Source organism: Ciona intestinalis, unplaced genomic scaffold, assembly GCF_000224145.3.
Source record: "Ciona intestinalis unplaced genomic scaffold, KH HT000103.2, whole genome shotgun sequence".
Taxonomy (NCBI): domain Eukaryota; kingdom Metazoa; phylum Chordata; class Ascidiacea; order Phlebobranchia; family Cionidae; genus Ciona; species Ciona intestinalis.
The window spans coordinates 73,891-92,525 of record NW_004190425.2 but is presented as its reverse complement, the minus strand read 5'-3'; the positions used below and the strand labels follow the sequence as shown (position 1 = coordinate 92,525).

General features: G+C 36.5%; 1 protein-coding gene and 1 non-coding gene across 2 annotated transcripts; both read left to right on the top strand.

Annotated features, from left to right (window-relative positions):
- Window positions 1-606: 606 nt before the first annotated feature.
- On the top strand, window positions 607-18,070 carry LOC100185777 (transforming growth factor-beta-induced protein ig-h3-like). Its single transcript, XM_018815808.2, has 13 exons — window positions 607-2,235; window positions 8,543-8,662; window positions 8,985-9,079; window positions 9,322-9,474; window positions 9,798-9,916; window positions 10,591-10,798; window positions 12,229-12,408; window positions 12,987-13,142; window positions 13,663-13,802; window positions 15,991-16,287; window positions 16,832-16,936; window positions 17,009-17,147; window positions 17,428-18,070. Exons 1-13 carry the CDS (start codon window positions 1,523-1,525, stop codon window positions 17,646-17,648), a joined length of 2,646 nt encoding a protein of 881 aa, XP_018671353.1. The 5' UTR covers window positions 607-1,522; the 3' UTR covers window positions 17,649-18,070.
- trnap-cgg lies at window positions 13,526-13,597 on the top strand. Its single transcript has one exon. It is a non-coding gene; the product is annotated as a tRNA-Pro (tRNA).
- Window positions 18,071-18,635: the final 565 nt, after the last annotated feature.

Genomic DNA, 18,635 nt, shown 5'->3' with positions numbered 1-18,635 from the left:
AAAATCGTTTCTTTTGACAATGTCAGATGTATTACATTAACAGTTTTAAAATCACTTAACCTGCATGCTTGGATTAGGCAGTTTGCTGAATAAAATAACTCGCAATATGGGCGGACTATCTGCGAACACCTGTTATAAAATTTTTACTTTACTCCCCTTTTGAATTTATCCTAACGTAACCCTGCCATGCAAAGATAAACGAAACCTTTAAAATGCACAGTTGTCCGATAGGTAGTGCAAGAGAGTCGTTACACTATACAACTCTTTTTTGTGTAGGTCAGTACTCTTCAACCTTTTTTAGGTTGGTGAACACCAAAAGTTGTTGCGACGAACTTATGCACCCATGATTGCTTTAACGTAAAACTAATGACGTTTTGCAAATCCCAGTGATGCAAGATATATAAATCATATAAAAAACTATGGGAAAGAGGGTAAATTTGTTAAAAATGCTTAAACCTAAATGTTATTGCTAAAAATTGTTAACATTTGTGATGCACCCTTGTATACCCTTTTGCACTGGTGCACCCCTGGAATATTTTGGTACACCCTAGGGTGCACCGTGCACACCGGTTGAAGAGCACTGGTGTAGGCGACTTATGTTGTTTTATTAGGTATATAATCAAAGTCGGGACAGATTCGCATTTCTTTATAGTTTTTAACGGTTGTCCAAAACTTGCGCTTTTGATTATTCATCACAATGGCGTTGAAAATGAACGATATGTGTATAAAACACATATAAATCACATACGACGCTCAACATATAACGTATTTATTGAAATAAGTTAAAGCACGCACATAAATCAATATTTAATCGCACTTCCATAGAAAATCAACATTTAAATATACATAATATGTTCTTTAATACTTAATAGTTTAAAATATATGTTTCTTGTTGTCAAATACATACTTATTGCTGAACTATTTCTGTGTGTTGGTAGAATTATACAGACAGGTTATTCAAATTAAAAAATATCGAACGAAGATTTATCCTCTTACAAACCATGAGTTTTGTCACCTGTGCCTTTTTCTCAGCCCTTAGCTCTTCTCGTATAAAGATGCTCAAGGTAGAGTGCGGTAAGCAATGCATCGATGGAACGCAAAGTTATGGGCTCGTCTAGCAAACACAGTGGTTTGAGTTGGCGTGGCTATAGTGTGGTTTCAGTTCTTTTAGTGACACTTCTGCTTGTCAAGTCAGCGAGAGTCTATCAACAAAGAAGCAACAGCTATTCCAGAAACCATCTAACAGGCCGTCAAGTTCCGTTGCAATTCCCCGGATAGAATATCTAGTTCAAGAAGGCATATTTTTCCGTCACCAATAAGTACTTTCGGGAATCAAGATGCAGTTACAGTAACAAGGTATTCTCCAACTTCTGGGATAACCCAACTGCAAACTCGTCAGTCAGTTCCTGTGCATCGTTTAGCTAAAAATAGCAACAATAGATATCAATTACTTACCCCCCACTCGCCAGCAACATACAGACCAAGCAATGCACCAAAACTGATTTATCCTACCAAACACGTCATGCCATTCGTGCAACGAAATAGTGTCCCGGGGCGTAAATTCACTACGGACAACGCTGAAGCAAGACATCGGGTCCAAAGCATCGCTGCTGGCGGCAAACCTACGCGCTTATCCCGGCGCAAGTACGGCAGAGTTCGGTCTCCGTATCCCTTGAGATTTGGCATACCAGTTTCTGACAGTTTGGTGCGAAAACCGTTTAGAAAACGGACAAGAATTGTCGTATCAAAGTATAGACCAAGACCAACAACACGAGATGTGAACACCAATCGTATTCAACAACCAAAACAAACCGTGGAAATGACGCCGATGACCCCCAGACGACGGTTCAATACATTGGTTGCTCCTCCTGGGTTTAAAATCACACCTATCAATAACACAACAAAGCAAACCAAATTATCATCGAAATCCAAAGCGGCAAACAGTCGCGTTCTGACCCGGCCCACCGAACCACACACATCACAAACTATTAAAGACACAGTTGGCCCCAGGGTTAACAACCCTACACACCCATCGTCCACTGCCGTGCTGAAAATTCGCACCACATCTGTGAGCGAGGCACGGCAGCTTTTGACAAATATTGGCACTGGATTCAAAGTGCGAATTGTTAAAACGCCGACAAACGAGACTGAAAATGAGGCCGATATTTCAGGAAATAAAACGGCGACAGCGAACCGTCGAGATACATCTGGGTATAAAGTACGATGGTGGAAAGGGTAAGTAACATTTTATCAATTTATTGTGTTTTATTGCGAGCACTTAGGCGCTGTACGGTTTTATATCAGCATAGAGTAACTGGGTCGGTTAATCCGACGTGTCAAGGCAAACGAAAGTGGGCAGTAAACATTCCAGTCTGCACGAAAGCTGTAATGTAAATGTCACAGTTAAGTTTCGATACAACAAATGTGTTTCAACGACTACCCGCGTGTAAATACTGTTGGCTCGCACGTGCGTTTTCAAGCGCGACGAACCTCTGATTAGATAATCACCTAAGCCCGAACAACCAACCCCACTTAGACAAGTCGGCTAATTTAGTTTTACTTATTTGTGGTTCGCTGTACTAGTTTTACAACACCATGTACAAGGACGTACAAGCACAAATTCGTGTTACGAGTTTGTCATTCGCTAGAGAATAAATACCAACTATAAAAATCCTAGACAAGGTTTACAATTACATTAAAATAAAAATCGACTAATACATGTTCCAACTTTTAACCAAATTAGCCGGAATACAATAAGAAACGTACGTGAGGACATTAAACATCTTCGCAAAAAAGTCGAGTTTATTTTTACAGATATAATGTTGGAAAATTGGCTTTTAAAAGAAAGAAATTGCTATATGTTTTTGATGACCACTGTTCCCACGTTAATGTGTCAAATGCATTGAGTTATTACGTGAATAAAGGCACATTATGTTTCGATAAATCTTAAACGTTATGTCCACTATGACGTAACATAAATCCATTGTTTGAAAACAAACCGTATTTGACCTAGTGAAATATCAATAATCGTTAACTCGATATAAAACAAGCGAGAGCCAATCAAAAGCCAGTAAATCTCGGCAGCTTAGAGAACCCCCCACGAAGTATATATGACGTCATATTTGCTAACACTGTAGTATATTTGATGTCATATGTGCTAACGCTTCATAAGTATTGCGCCAATAAAGAGTTAACAGTTTCGACATAATGTCGATTTTCAAAGTAATCCACAAATCAATAGAAATTAAATTTGGACGCTAAGTTGGCAGTTGGTTATTAATAACCCTCCCGCAGTGGCAATCCTACCTAAAATAGCAACGACGTGTTACTAATGCAGACAACGCCAGAAATAAAGAACTCAGACTTCCAACCGGCAGTCATAAGCAATTTATGAAAAAAAAGAACTGAACGAAAATGAAAGTGCCCTTAAATTAACCCATTCAAACGCATTTGGCTGAGAAATTTGGTAGACATAATTTCCTGTCAACTTTGCCCAAGTAATCATATTTCTGGCGACACCCGTGTCCTTGCAGCACAGCCGACCTCGATTTGCTGCTTGAACCCAGCCAAGTTTATTTTTTTAATTCCTTGAGCTCTCATGGTTGTTCACAGAGAGGGGAAACAACAGCAAGCATAAAGCTGTGGGGAACATGAATCGGTGTGAAATTGTTGAAGGGTCGTAGCCATGAGTCAGTGACAGCAATCTAAGGCTCTGTCTCATTAAAACAGAATTTGGTTTCCTTGTCTCTTGCAACTTCTGCGGACTTTTTCGCTAATCTACAGTAGTTTAAACCAACCTCTTACGGTTAATATTTACAAAGTGTTTACCACGTACCAGATATTTGTGGTTCTGAGTAAATTCCTGCTAAATCAACGGATCTTTAAGCCCATTAACAAACTGTAAACAGTTAACACTCTGTGTATGTAATTTACAACGTATTACGGTTATGGTTATAAAACCCTATAGGCCCCTATAATAACCTACACTGACCAATGCGTTAGTTTATTTTAGATTAAACGGCTTATGTTCTGATAGCTTTAACTAAAAAAGCTTTTATACTGTAGCGGTAAATAGATGAGCTGGTTTTACCTTAAACATGACGTTATGTTTTGTCATCGGTGCGATAGGCCGACCCAAAAGGGCTGACCAGGCTATGCATGACGTCATTTTCAGTGAGAAATGTAAGTTACCACCTCTACGTCACAATTACCGTTAGTTTTTTGGGGGGGTGGAGGGCGACTTTAGGCTCTTACGTGGATAAAGTATATTTGTGAAACAAACTGTGCAAACAAAACACAAAGGTCGGTAGATAAGGATCTACTTGTTCTTAGCCGTATTACAAATTACCAGTCAGTTTAATGGGTGGTCTACCTCAATGTTTTAAAACCCCAAAAATGAATCTTTAGTTGTAGCTTTGAAACCAATAAAATAAAACTACTTTAATTTTACAGTCTAAAGTTGTTAACCATAATCGTTGAAAACTTACACTATACATGAATCATAAGCGGTTACGCGAACCAAAACCGCACATTTGCAAGTAATGCTAATCTCTGTTTGGTAAACTTAAAAGAACCACAGACAAACAAGTCGTCAGGCACAATATCCCATGCTAGGATATAATAAGTAAGAGTTCCTCTCGTATTTCGTACTTGGTAGATCGGAATACTACAATCACAAACCATATCCGAAGTTAATCTTTTTGAAATTTAGGCTCTTTGTCATATCATCACCACTAATTACAGTTATTAAGTTAAAATAGCGTGATCGCTATCATTTTGTTTACAGGTATGAACAAGTTTACGTGTAATAATAATAGGATTTGTTAAATGTAATGAACGTTTCACTGCGTCCAAAATTTGCTATTAAGACATTTATTCACGTAGTTTTATGGAAAAAACGACATTTATCAACGCCACAGTCGTGCTTTTACCTTACGGTAATGTTGCCTGTGAGGATGTTTATATTTACTAAACCGACGACCTCGGACAACCAGAGCTTTGTTTTCGCGTGTAAGCGCTCGTTGCAAAAACTGAAGCGATTTACCGATTCCTGTCATCTTCAAATTTCAAACCGGATAATTTTACGTCATAAGTGCTCGAGCGTGAACTTTCTTAAAAACTTTAGAATTTCAAATTGTGACGTAACATTCCACGCAGTTGCAAAATTAAACATTTTCAATTTTCCGAAAGTTTTTCTATATTTTCAATCTTAGTTATGCTGATGCTTTAAGTGCGTATTCATGCCAACACATATGTTATTCACGTGGGACATTCGGCATGATATTCAATACGTTCCCCATGTCGAACAAACGCCACTGTGACGTCACATATGTAACATTGTACATCCGGTAGATGTTTGAATATTTATAAATAGTTGTGAATTTATCCCACAACAGGACAAACGGTTTATTACTTATCTTATATTATTTAAAGTGAAATTTAACTTTTCGTTTCTGAGTCACAACACCTTTTTATGAAGCAAATAAAAGTAAATCGCTATGATTTTATGTAACAATGGCTTGTGTTAGGAGAGAATGCTTTTCCCGATTTCAAGTACTGACATAAGGACTTGACATCCGTTGTTAACCTTGTGGTCGCAACAATGACTGTTGTTTGATTATTTAAACAACCTTCCATTATTCTAATGCGGTTTATTTGTGGCACATAATCGGCCTTCATATCAGAACTTGTATAGTCTATCGTCCCATGACATTTCATCAACCTTCTTGGCTCGTATGTCCACAACACTTATTCACCGATGTTCATATTTCTTCGTCGGGAGGTTTGATTGCTTCTCACGTCAATCATCGACCATATCTAAGCTACCTCGCTCGAACAAAACCGCATAAAACCACCCAAATTTTGCCAAGCCCACCCATGCAAACCCAACCGAGTAAGATGTCTTTATGCTTGCTATGTCTTATATTTTGGCAAGAAAGTACATCTTGCGGCATTCATTGCATCTTAAAGCCCCAAGCAACCACGTAGTGCAGATCGAATTATGTTTAATGCCACGTTTACGCAACAGCATAGGGTTTAGTTCTCGCACACCAAATGTCAAGTTTTAAATGTTTGTTATTTCTTGCTATCTCGCTTAATATTGTTCATATGTGCTTTATCGTCCAGCATGGTGTGCATTCCATCGTCATAATGACCAAAAAACGGACAAAAATAAACAAACCTGAGACGTTGGTCTGTGTGAAGCTATACCCGAAGTCTTAGATGAAAACCCGACACCACTCAACCGTAGCCACGGGTTATGCACACGAATAGGATTAAGCTCTTGCAAAAAATGACGAAATGTTTTCTCATGTCTATCAATCACAAAAAGGAATATCTTAACGATTACGCCAAAAACCGATCGTGTTATCTACCTCTGTGATCTTAGTACGAATTTTCTTATATAAACGTCTCCTATGGTAATGAAAGAAAATACCAAAGCAGGTTTCAAAACGTGGCCTTATTGTTGACACGAGCCACACAAATTCGACGTTTTAATTTAAACTTGGAAAGATAATGTCTGAATATTTTTCAATGAAACTTTCACACGAATACCGAACAAAGAAATGATTGATAGTTACTATCAAACACCTTCTTTTGTGAACAAACCATCTTAAGAAATTTGATATTTTGTTTGTTTTAACTACGGTTTCGCGACCTAAACGTATTAGGTTGACGGGCCGAAACTATAATGTAGGTACAGCCCTTACGACCAGCGAGGAAGGATACCGCAGGCTGTGGTTGTCCACCATGCAGGCTAACAGTGAGCCTTTAAAATGTCTCGGCTCATTGCTTCGCTAAATTCGTGGTCGACAGTTTTAAATCGACATCAAACAAATCACTAAACCGCGTTCACCTTGTTGCGTTAACTCTCAGTCGATAAACCAATAAAAACATCGAAGTTTGTGGTGAAGTCTAGTTCAAATTTTAAGAATATTTAAAGTCACGTGCACGTTAAATGTCCTATGTGGTAAAAAGATTTGCAAACTTTAAAACAATTTTCTTTTTAATTGCGATTTACTTCTTGTAAATAAAACATTTTAAGTGTAATTAACAAACGGTTAAAAATGCAAACGAAGGCTGTCATTAGAACCAGATGTATAGTACGGTGGGGGAGATGGGACATCTTTAGTACGTAATATCCAAATATCTTGATGTGTTTTCAAGAACTACCAACGGTCTATGGGAGTCGTGGTTATATATGGGTATACGGTCTTTATAATAATTCTTTAATTGTTTTTCGTTTTCTACCAAATGGGCCGAAAAGTTGTAAAGTTGTAAAATACAACAAACAGTTAAAATTTATGAATTTGATTTTCAATTTGCAAATAATTTGATCTAATGTTAACATCTCCACATTCGTACCACTTTTGGTGTTGTACAACGTATACTTTGTAATATACACGTAAGTATATGTATATGTACTATATGTTTACATCCACCGGACATAAGGATCGATCCTAATTTATTAACCATCTAACCACTTCGCTTGAAATCATAGAAATATTAAAATGGCTCTAAAAAATACAAAGCCGTTTTAAAATAAGCTTATGGTTAAGTTTAAAATAAGCTTATGGTTATTGCTTAGTAAGAAATTAAGCTACTCGAAATTAATTTTGTTTACTTTGGCATGTATGTTCATAATCCAGCTGTCGATACAACGACAAGCTTTTAACCCGTGCCAGTGTAAGGTGTGCTGGGTTATTGTAAGTCAATGACGTAATGTAATTCTTCTGTTGCTACCAATATTTTTTTCATCTTTGCAGCGAATATGATTGATTAAATGTATGTATATTTGCGAAAGTATTTCTAAATCACCGAGGTTGCAATTCTTATGTGTTATGTTAATACATTTAAGGTTTTGGCTTATATTTCTGAATCAAAATAAAACAAAACCCTTAACTAGGTTTAATGTTATAAATCTCTTACCAGTTTTCGCTATAAGCCTTGCTGTCGGGCAAAATCCCGCAACAGCTTTTGTTCATATCGCAAAAGTGCAAAATATCAATTCGTTCCATGTCTTGTGTGGAAGATTGGTTATTTGTGTAACGAGTTCTCGCAAAAGAGCAAGCAAATAATTGGTTAACAAGATTATGCTTCAAAAGAAAGCGATGTCATACAAAGTATTAGCAGATACCGCGTGTGGTCAAAATTGACTTAAAACCATCATCTGCTACTGGCTCCCACGTTTATTAAAATTCTATTTTCGCAGCGAAACTGTGACTTGACCTTAAAGGTCATGGTGTTGCTTCTACAGCCGTGGCCACCACTCGTGTTTTCATTTAACCAGTTAAGTGTGCGGAGCTGGTAACTAGATACACCCGACTAAGTAACTTTGGCCCATAAAATTGACTCCAAAACCACCAGCTCGAGTTCGAACTGATGCATTGGTGTGTAGTCTAACATTCATAAGGAGGTTTAAAAATTGACAGATTTTTGGGATAAACTAAACTGTTGCTACTACCTATAGGCAATAACATAAATCTAACGAATCTCCTCTAAAGTTTGTGGATACTGTGTCATATATTCATTGCATTTACAGTGATCACGTTTGTCTGGAGGAAATTGGTGGCCTGTACGGACTCGGGGAAGAAATCATGAAACGAATTAATGTGGTTGAAACATGCGTGGAAGAAGACGCACAATACATTTGCACCGAGAAGTACGTAAATTACCAAGTTTATATAACTGCGTGTATAAAATAAAGAAGCATACTAACAAAAAAATCAGAATTTGTGTTTTGGTAAGAAATGCTCAAATGTCATGAAAAGGTACCGACTCTAAAATATAATCGAAAGGTTTACCAAATTTTTAAGTGTTGCTAATTGTAAAAGAACAACCAGGAAATGTAGAATATAAGTGCTATCGATATCCCGTTTTACCCCATAATAAAGTCCTATATACTTCTTATTTAAAAGTTTTGCGTAATCTTGAACGCTTATATTCGTTTTATTAAGAAATGTACTCTGTATCTTGTTTCTCAGGTTTGGTTCTGGTATCAGGGCGCCACGGAAAATCATAATATACGAGTGTTGTGAGGGATACACTCTCAACTTAAAGCGAAAGGCATGTGTACGTGGTAAGTTGTTATTACAAAATATAATTCATATATGTACAAACATATCTACCGTGGGGTAAGATGGAATGCCGCAAGCATGTATTCCATATTTCCTTGTTGAATTTTTGTCAATTCACAAAGTCGTAAGGCTACGGTTACGTAGTTCAATAAGTATTCTTTGTTTACCAGCTTTTTATCGTATGTCCTTACCCCATCCTACTATACTGAAAAAGAAGTTGCAAAGTAACCCGAGTGCATTACAGGTAGCATATACCGTCCAAGCAATATCGTATCCTCGGACACGAATTGGGTGAACAGACTTACACATGCAGATGCATTAGCTGTAAGACGCCAAGTAGAAATACAGCCACAATTTTTAACAATATTCATGCCAAACGATGAAGTCGTATCTAGAAGTAAGTCATTTAACAATCTTTAATATAAACATTTTAATTTGATTTAGACAAGCTACCTCAGTTAAACACTGAAACATAATTTATTTTTGTTTCGTAGTTTCGAATATTGCGTATAATGAAAGTAACTTGCTTTATTCCCGCGTTGCCGGAAAACGACTGAGTCTGTATAAAACGGGTGTTCTGTTTCCTACATCCCGTGCCAGCTTACGAGTTAGCACGTATATATATATTACTTTGTAGGTGATTTTTTAATCTCTAGACATGTGTATTTAAATGGGTCAAAGCATTGATCATATACTATTTTTATCTCTAAATATTTTTAGCGCTTTCTTTCCAAAACGGAAGTGACGACAGTTATCAAGTAGAACAATTTCTTGAAAACCACGTGATCCCAGATCAAAAGTTATTATCCACACAAATCAAAAACGACCAAACATTTCAAGTAATGATTTACAATATTGCTTAATTGTTTATATATCGTGCAGTTGTTGGTAAAATATATTGTAAACTTTTCGTATAGTACCGTGAGGTAAGATGAGATACCAAAAGCACCTAGGACCCATATATTCTGCTGATTGTATTTTTATCAATTGACGGTCTTCTTGATCAATTAACTACGGAGTCTTGAGGCTTTGGGTTTATAATTCTGCATTATTATATTTATACTTTTGTGTGACTCATTTTACCTTATAAGTTGTTCTTGTTTTTGCCATGATCATTTCCACGTGTTTTAATTGTTAGGTCTTGCATGTATTGTTTAATATCGATAGAAATAAAGTTATAATTTATACTCACAAATTTCAGAATTAATTGTCAAATTTAAAATTATAACTATCAAGTAATTGACAATTACTTTCCTGCTAACTGGTATAGTGTAAAGATTCTTTCAACGGCTCGTCTGGTATAAAAAAGTAGTGCATTTCCGACGTTTCGTCCTCCATCCGGCAGGCCACGCGATCAGACCAAACGTGGAAATTTACACCCCGTTTTTTTTTATACTACCATTCTTCGTTGCCGAATTTAAAAAGTTAGAGATTTTTTTACAATTAACGTTGAAATTCTTACTGTACTTCCGTCTTCGCAACTCCTTGATCTATTTTAAAAACTTTTTCACAGGCAGTATCCGGCAACCAAATTAGAATAAATTTCTTTCCTTCCGATTTCGAGGAGACGATGACAGTAAACTGCAGGAAAATAACCGCTCGTGACGTCACAAACGATAACTCGGTTGTTCATTTTATCAATGACGTCATCAACGAAGTTCCTGGAACGATTTATGATGTCATCGCCTTGCAACCGGAAAAGTTTTCCACTCTAATCTCAGGTAAAGAAGTTTTCCATTAATTAACGAGTTGTAAATTACTTTGATGTGAAGTTGTGTGTTGCCGGCAAAATATCAAACGTACTGTGGATTGACTCTTCAACCTTACGTTTCAATCATAATAGCAACACCCATTTATCTATATTTATTAATACGCGAAAATGGATGGCTGTTGCAAATTTGAAACAAATTATCCAATAATAAGTCAAGACCACCAGGTAACGAGATACATCAACTTGAAAGGAATTTTAACCATATTTTGGAGACTTTCATCTTGCATACCAAGGTGATATACGTGGGAGAAAGTTATTGTAAAAGCAAGGTATACTCTACAAGTGGTTTTGTAACGTTAAGCGCACAGACAGGGAGGAAGGATTTTTTGCCGAAAAAAGTCGTCAACGAGACAACATAAATAACTTTTGTAGCAAAGTCGGAAACTCGGTCTGAGAATACACTCGACAACTTTGTACTTAATCCTCGTGGTTTGAGTTTGTTCAGTCAATTAACTCGACCTTTTGAAAGCTCTTCAAAGTTAAATTTGGTATAATGCATTTTTTAAAATAATTATGTTGGATTTGTTCGTTTTGATTAGACCACTACAATCGTTCTCAATTTGAGCGTTAAGCCAGAAGACACTTGAGCCACAAAAGTAACATATTCCCAATAACAATTATAAAGGATTGCAAAACGGCATCAAACAAAATGCGAGTCTTTAACACGCAGTGTTGTTAAAAAATGTTTCAGAAAAGTTACCAAATAAGATCGCGTGCTTACTGTTGAATTTCCTATGATGAGATAAACATGATCTACTCAATACATGTATTGACTTGGCAATGGACACAACAGTGATTACGTTTATAATTTCAGCGTCACTGTTGGCCCGCTATAACGAGTGTTTATGTTTGTGTTTTAACTAAAAATAACCCGAAAACCTGATTACTAATAGTACATATACAATATACTAACCAATCTATAGAACCACTGAGTGCTATATTTCTCATTGTGTGACGTATATACTACCGATGTATACTGTACGAGTTATAGTCGTGTTGGAAAAGACAAAAAATGTTTTGATAAATAGCAGTCAGTATTAAAGACTCCGAAAAGTCTACATATAGAGGGGTTTAGTCCAAGAGCACGCAACCTCGGAAGTCAATACACAATATCTAGTATAGCACTAACAGGAAAGCGGTACCGACAAAACCCTATAATCTCACGGCTTCCACATTTATATAGCTATAACGCTATGGAATAAGATCAGATACCTTTCGCAAACAAATACCACATTTATTGATCATGCATTAAACAATTAAAAAGGCTCTATTGGATTCTTGGGGCCAAAAATTCTGTATTATTTTTTGTTTACTACCAAAGCGTTGAGAAAAATCAATAAAAACATTCCCCTCTTACCCTCTGCACTATATATGTTACAGTGATGAGGAATGCAGGTTTGGATGATCTACTTCGGGATCCGAGTAATAACCTCACTCTATTTGCTCCGACCAATCAAGCTTTTATAGACGCTTCAATAAACAATCAACCTGGCAAATGCTTGAACGCATTGGCGCGTAACCACATTTTAAGTCACGTGTTTTGTACTCCCGCAGTTGATGGTGAGTCTAAAGTTTTAAATATATTTGCTTAATTTTTTTTTTGCATATCAGTTTCCATGGTTAAATAATATAATTCTACTCAATCAGATGAATTTGTAGCACTACTGAACTTTTCGAACTAAATAACTCAAAAATACATCTTTTATTTATTTATGCATCCACGCAAACACCACGACGCAGATAAAATGTAAAAAATAAAATTGGCCATTACGTATGGTGCGTTGCAAACCTGCCTCGGTACCCGGAGGTACCTGGTGTTAAGTACCTGCTGCTGCCTTAACAAAACAATTCAATGCAATGGCAGCGTAAATATAAAGTATGTCTTTGTAAGTTTAATTAATTATTTAGGTATACGGTGTTTCAGTGTCGTGGTGTATTTAGGCCGGCCGTTAAATTTATGGCGGAAGCTTTTGCGCATGCGCCGCGACGCCACTACACATGCGCAGAAGGTCGAACCTAATATATCCTGACAAACCGATCCAAACTAAATGCGACATTCTTTTGAAAATGGTTCGAGCTCTACGTTTAGATTACGATTCGTAAAACACACAGATTATAGGTTATGTATATTGTTTCAGTTTATGAGAAGAACTACACAACACTCTATGGTAAAAATCTCACCGTTTTTTACGATGGCGCAGTTTACGTCGACACCGCTGAGGTCACCTCTCATGACGTCATGGCCTTAAATGGAGTGGTACACGTCATTGACTCTGTGTTGAAACCAGTTGCAGGTGATCCCATTTGTTTTAATCATAATATTAAAATCGCATTTTGATTCTTAAAAAACAGAAAGGTATGGAATAATTTATACACTAATCTTTATTTGCTTTAGCGTTTGTGAACATGAGTTTTGGGTTGCATTATAGGGTACAAATTAAAATACCAAATTTACTACGAAACAGTGACAATATATTATTCTACATATATCTAAAACGTTATTCAATATAGACAAATTATTATCGGTCCCAGTAATTAGAATCGAGCCAAACAAAAATATTACAAACAAAGCATAATTTCAACCCTCAAAATACTAATACAGTATAAGTAACCATGCCGCGACAGTTACAGAATCGTTTTGTTCTATATAGTGGTTGTTCACAGCGATTTGGAGCGTGGCTCGTTGGTCTAGCGGTATGATTCTCGCTTCGGGTGCGAGAGGTCCCGGGTTCAATTCCCGGACTAGCCCAAATATAATTTATACTAGAAAAGTTAAACTTTTAATAATTTAAGTTTCGTTTTAACTTTTCTTAGTTTCGTCAGTACTTGATGTGCTGGAAAGTGATAGACAACTATCCACAGTTATCAGCATGTTCAATACTGCAGGAATTAGAACTTCTCTCGCCACAGGCAGCAACTTCACTTTGATAGCTCCAGTAAATAAAGCTTTTAAGGTTAGTTTCTCGAATTGAAATGTAATGAAAGAATGTAGAGTACCTATCTCTTTTGTTTCTTTTCTATCGTAATAAAATATGACGTTTATTAATACGTCGACAAGTGCTTTGTTGCATGTCCTTGCATTCATAAAATACGGGATACGCTAAATGTCGATTTGGCCATAATCTTTCTACTTTTGCGTGTTTGATGTCTCTTACCTCGTTAGTGCCAACCAGACCGGATATAAACGATGTTGGTATCTTTAGTTTCTCCAAATGAACTTTTAATCCGGTGTTGGTGTCTGCATAAGCTGCATCGGTATAGCCTATATCATCTTACGTATACCGGCTTCAAAATTCTCATTCTATCATAATTTGCTCATAAGTCACATTGGTAGCTCCTGTTAAGCTAATCCTATTACTTCGCCTCTAATGCAGACGAAGGGTTATGTTACACTCATATCGGTATAAGATTCCAGACAGCTGTTTGTTTTGAAACGGTCACTTTGCCATGATAGCTTCGTGGTCTGTGGATTGGCACATGGTTTCAGTTAAATATACAACGCGGCACATGTTTACAAACCACACGACGAACTCCTTTCCCGCGACCTTTGTATTGTAACTTACACCAATACCACTTACTTGTTATAAACTACGGTGAATATACGATACAGCTAGACGCTGTTATGGCAACTAAGTGATTACGATTTATTAAGCACTGTAGCCAAGATAACAACACGGAAACACAGCTGTCAAAGTGGGAAACGATAATAGGCCCACTATGTTTTCTTTTGGGAACCACCGTTTCCCACATTTTTAATAAAGTGTTTTTAACCTCCGACCTCAAACACTAAATCTTTGGACCACTACCAAATATGTCCCATTTTTAAATGTGGCAGTAGTCTTCCAATACGCGACTGTTTGTAGACTGATATGGATTAAAATATTAATGCAACAATTCCAAACAAAATGGTTTAGGCAATATTAATAAAAGAATAAACAATGGTTATATAATTCTGTAAACATTCTTTATTTACTAACAAATGGAATAACAAAAGAGGTTAGAAGTATGTCTTATAGAAGCATGTGTCTACTTACATCAACCTACTGTATAGTACAATGGGGGAAGATGGGACACTTAAGCACATATTGCCAAATATTTCCAAAATCAAAATAGATGACGATTTTGGGGTAATACCACGAATTAGTACTATCATTCCTTTATTAATTGACAACAATTAAATAAAATATAATAATACACACGAGGAGTTATTTAGCGATCCGCACAACAGGTGAAATTTTACAAATTTGAAAACACACAGGATAAGATGGGATAGTTTAAAATCATTGTTAATTTTGATTATTAAGCGTATTTATAAATATGAATATACGTAAATAACACGAAATAATACTGTACGCTTTGAAAATTAGGTCTAAACATTCTCATCTTTCTTGCCCTACTGCTATAGTTTTTAACATGTTACCTATACATTATATTATTGCAGAACGACAATGTGTAATGTTCGAACATTAATGGATAAATATTGTATCCTACAAATGTATATAAACTTGTAATAACAGAAAATTGATAATAACTCTTGATAAAGTTTTTATTTTTGCTACAAATTGGGTATTACTACTCTGTTTTTGGTACAAGCCCCTTCTTATAAATTATCACCAAGTGCAAATGACCACATTTCGAATATATTTTCAAAATATTATATTTTTATTATATCAGTATCTTATAGTTAAAAACCCCCTGAGGTATAAAATACTAAATTAAAAGCAAATCTTTCAAAGTTTGGCAATGAAAACATACAAAACTACAATGTGGGGGAAGATGGGACTCTAAATTGAAATATATTTACATTACCAGTATTCTACAACTTGTAGTTAACCTACCGAGTTTAACAGGCTGTGCTAGTTTCTTTGCCATGTAAACTTTATATATATAACGTTAAACCGGTATTTTTGTTGTTGTTTTTATCTCAAATTAAAGTCATATTGACCCCTGTCTATTTTCTTCATTTTTATCTTAGTGTTTTTTTACAAAACTAAAACTAGTTTTTATAAGACAAAAAAAGTCTAGTCTGACAAAGTGTCCCATCTTTTCCCACCCTACTATATAAAGAGCATACTAGTGCTATCACCGTGTTGAAGGTATATTTGCACCTTTTACCAATATAAGATGTTTTCGTTTATTTAGAAGCTGAGTTCGTTGGAAAAGACAAAACTTCTGCTTGACGCTGACCACCTACGTAACGTTCTCATGTTCCACGTGATACCTCGCATTGTGACGTCGGACGACCTCCAATCACATGATGCATTGGAAACTTTGAACCCACCAATGACAATACGAATCACTCGGTATGTGAGGGTTCGTAGAATACGACAGAATGGTCAACGTCGTGCCGTGCGCACAAGCGCCACTGGTCTCCAGTGTTCAAGATTAATCCGTCAATCTTCCCAACCGTGTAACGGCGTTATGCTTGTAGTAGACAAGGTAAGTCAAGCATATTGTAGCAAATATAATCGACATTCTAACATAGCATGGCGCAACGCAAATCAACATCATCTAGTTATATACAGTCTACCACACTGTAAAGGTTCATTGATAATTGTCTCTAATTAACCTTCCTAGTTATTTCAATCTTTGTGGGTGTTTCTCCTTATACACTGTACTAGCGCACTCTTTTTAAGTTCGTTTATAAGAGCAAACTATTTTCTGCCTCAAACTTTAAAGCCTAATTTAAAAAGCTACTTAAGTTTTCCATGACTACATGAACCAAAATTTAAAGTTCAATCCTATTTGCAAAACCAATAATTAGGTCGTATACGATAGAACATGATAGTAAACAAAGAATACCCACAGCACAACATAACCATAACTCCCCATCCCGACTCTAAAAGAGCGTTGTCAATTGCTAAAAACAAAATCAGGAAATATTAAGTTTAGGTGCTAACTGTATTCCATCTTACTCCGTTTTAATATATGCAAAAAAAATAAGCCGTCAGGCATGTAGCATTAATACATTTTCCATTCTAAGGTTCTACACCCACCAATTGGTTCTATTCCAACAACGCTGATGTACTCGACGAACACAAACTTCTCAATCATTATATCTGCAATTAGAATCACAAAAATGCAGCGGGTAATTGTGTTTTAAAGTCGTCTGTAGAATAACATGTTCGAGGCGCATATTTTAATCTTAATGTTCTCATAGATTTTAGATGGTGACGGTGACTTCACATTTTTTGCTCCAAGCAACGCAGCCTTTGAACGAATCCCTAGACATGTTCGCAACCGTTTATTCAGGAAACGTCAACTTCTGACTCGAGTCATTCGATTCCATCTAATATCGGGTGAGCACCTTTTGTTTATTTTCTTACCATATCTCTGCATGTTTAAAATATTCCCTGGGACCACTGGGTTAAAACATTTGTGTTTTACCGTCTTGCCCAAAGAAACATGTACGCTCACAATAGTAGCACCGCCAAGCCTTGAACCCATCAACTGTGCGTTAGAGACACGATCTATAAAAAAAGACTGTTCCGCTTCGCCGGTTACAATATTCACGAAATTAAATCTTAACGAAAAAGTATATGTGTCATTTATTTTTAAAAAAATGTGTTCAAATTTCAGGGTTTAGTTGTTCTGATAAACTCCAGCAGAGATCCTACCGCCATCGTACCCACCTCGGTGGATCCGTATTCACTTGTCCAAAGAAAAGAGGTATTTTTCTTGGTAGAAAGCGAAAAAGACTTCGAGCAAAAGTGACGGAGTCCGACATTGAAGCTAGCAACGGAGTCATCCATGCCATCAATAACCTTCTGCTTCCTCGCAAGTTTAAACTACTTCATTAACGTCATCATGATGTCATGTGATACGTGGCAGTGCCACAACTAGTAAAAGCATCGTGCCTATTAACGCCAAGCTAACACGAGGCTGGTATCTCTTATTTGCTTCGCTTGTATTTTTTGCATATATTGCCAATAAGACGGCAAAAGTCCCTCGGACAGTGCTCAGCATAACCTGTTACTTTTTATTTTATTTACCGCTTCTTAGGTTATTGCATCGCAAGCTGCGCTAAGTAACTCACCACGCGCCTGTTTCCCCAAATACTGTGTCGTATTCACCGATCATACCAGCATGATAAAATTTCGCCAAGCGACCAAAACATCGGGAATTTTGGTCAACTTTTATCAAACGTTGACCTTCTTTGCAGTTTATATTTACGTATCAGCATAGCGTGTATACAATTAATAAAAGAGCCAAGCCGTTTAAACTTGTTTTAGTAATGTGGTACAATACGAATATGGACCAGTACTAAAAAGGAGAAACAAATCGAACATAGTAAAACGAACAGCACTGTATTCGTGATGGAAAAAATATATCTGTGACAAAAAAAGCTTAGCTTAATTTCACAAACAACTAACTTAAAAAATCATCAATAAAATCTTCGACCTGACTTTCAATTCTAACCTTGATCGTACGATCGAAGTGCCTTAAAGATTTTCTCCTAAGTAGCTTTAATTAAACGCCGTTTATCGCATAACAGAACGAATTGTTAAGTGCGAACCTCAAAATAGCACCTGCTATTATTACCTGAGCCAATCTTAATTACTTGTGTGAAATAGTGACAGTGGATTATAGAAACAAAACACACAGTTGAGTGAAATTGCCATTAAAATTCCACTGATTCTTCAAACAAAACGGACGAAAATGACACCGTTTTTAACCGCGGGCTATGAATGAATAAATGAATGTAAGTTTTACTTTGCGTGGCTGGAAAACGACAGTCGTTATAACATAGGTATTCATACTCCTCGTGCCAGGTTCCAGTTACCATG

Bases quoted from the DNA above. Each gene is read 5' to 3' on its own strand.
- LOC100185777 (XM_018815808.2), top strand. From the start codon at position 1,523: ATGCCATTCGTGCAACGAAATAGTGTCCCGGGGCGTAAATTCACTACG. The intron at 9,475-9,797 runs GTAAGTCATTTA...AAATATTTTTAG, and splicing joins CGATGAAGTCGTATCTAGAA to CGCTTTCTTTCCAAAACGGA. The intron at 10,799-12,228 runs GTAAAGAAGTTT...TATATGTTACAG, and splicing joins GTTTTCCACTCTAATCTCAG to TGATGAGGAATGCAGGTTTG.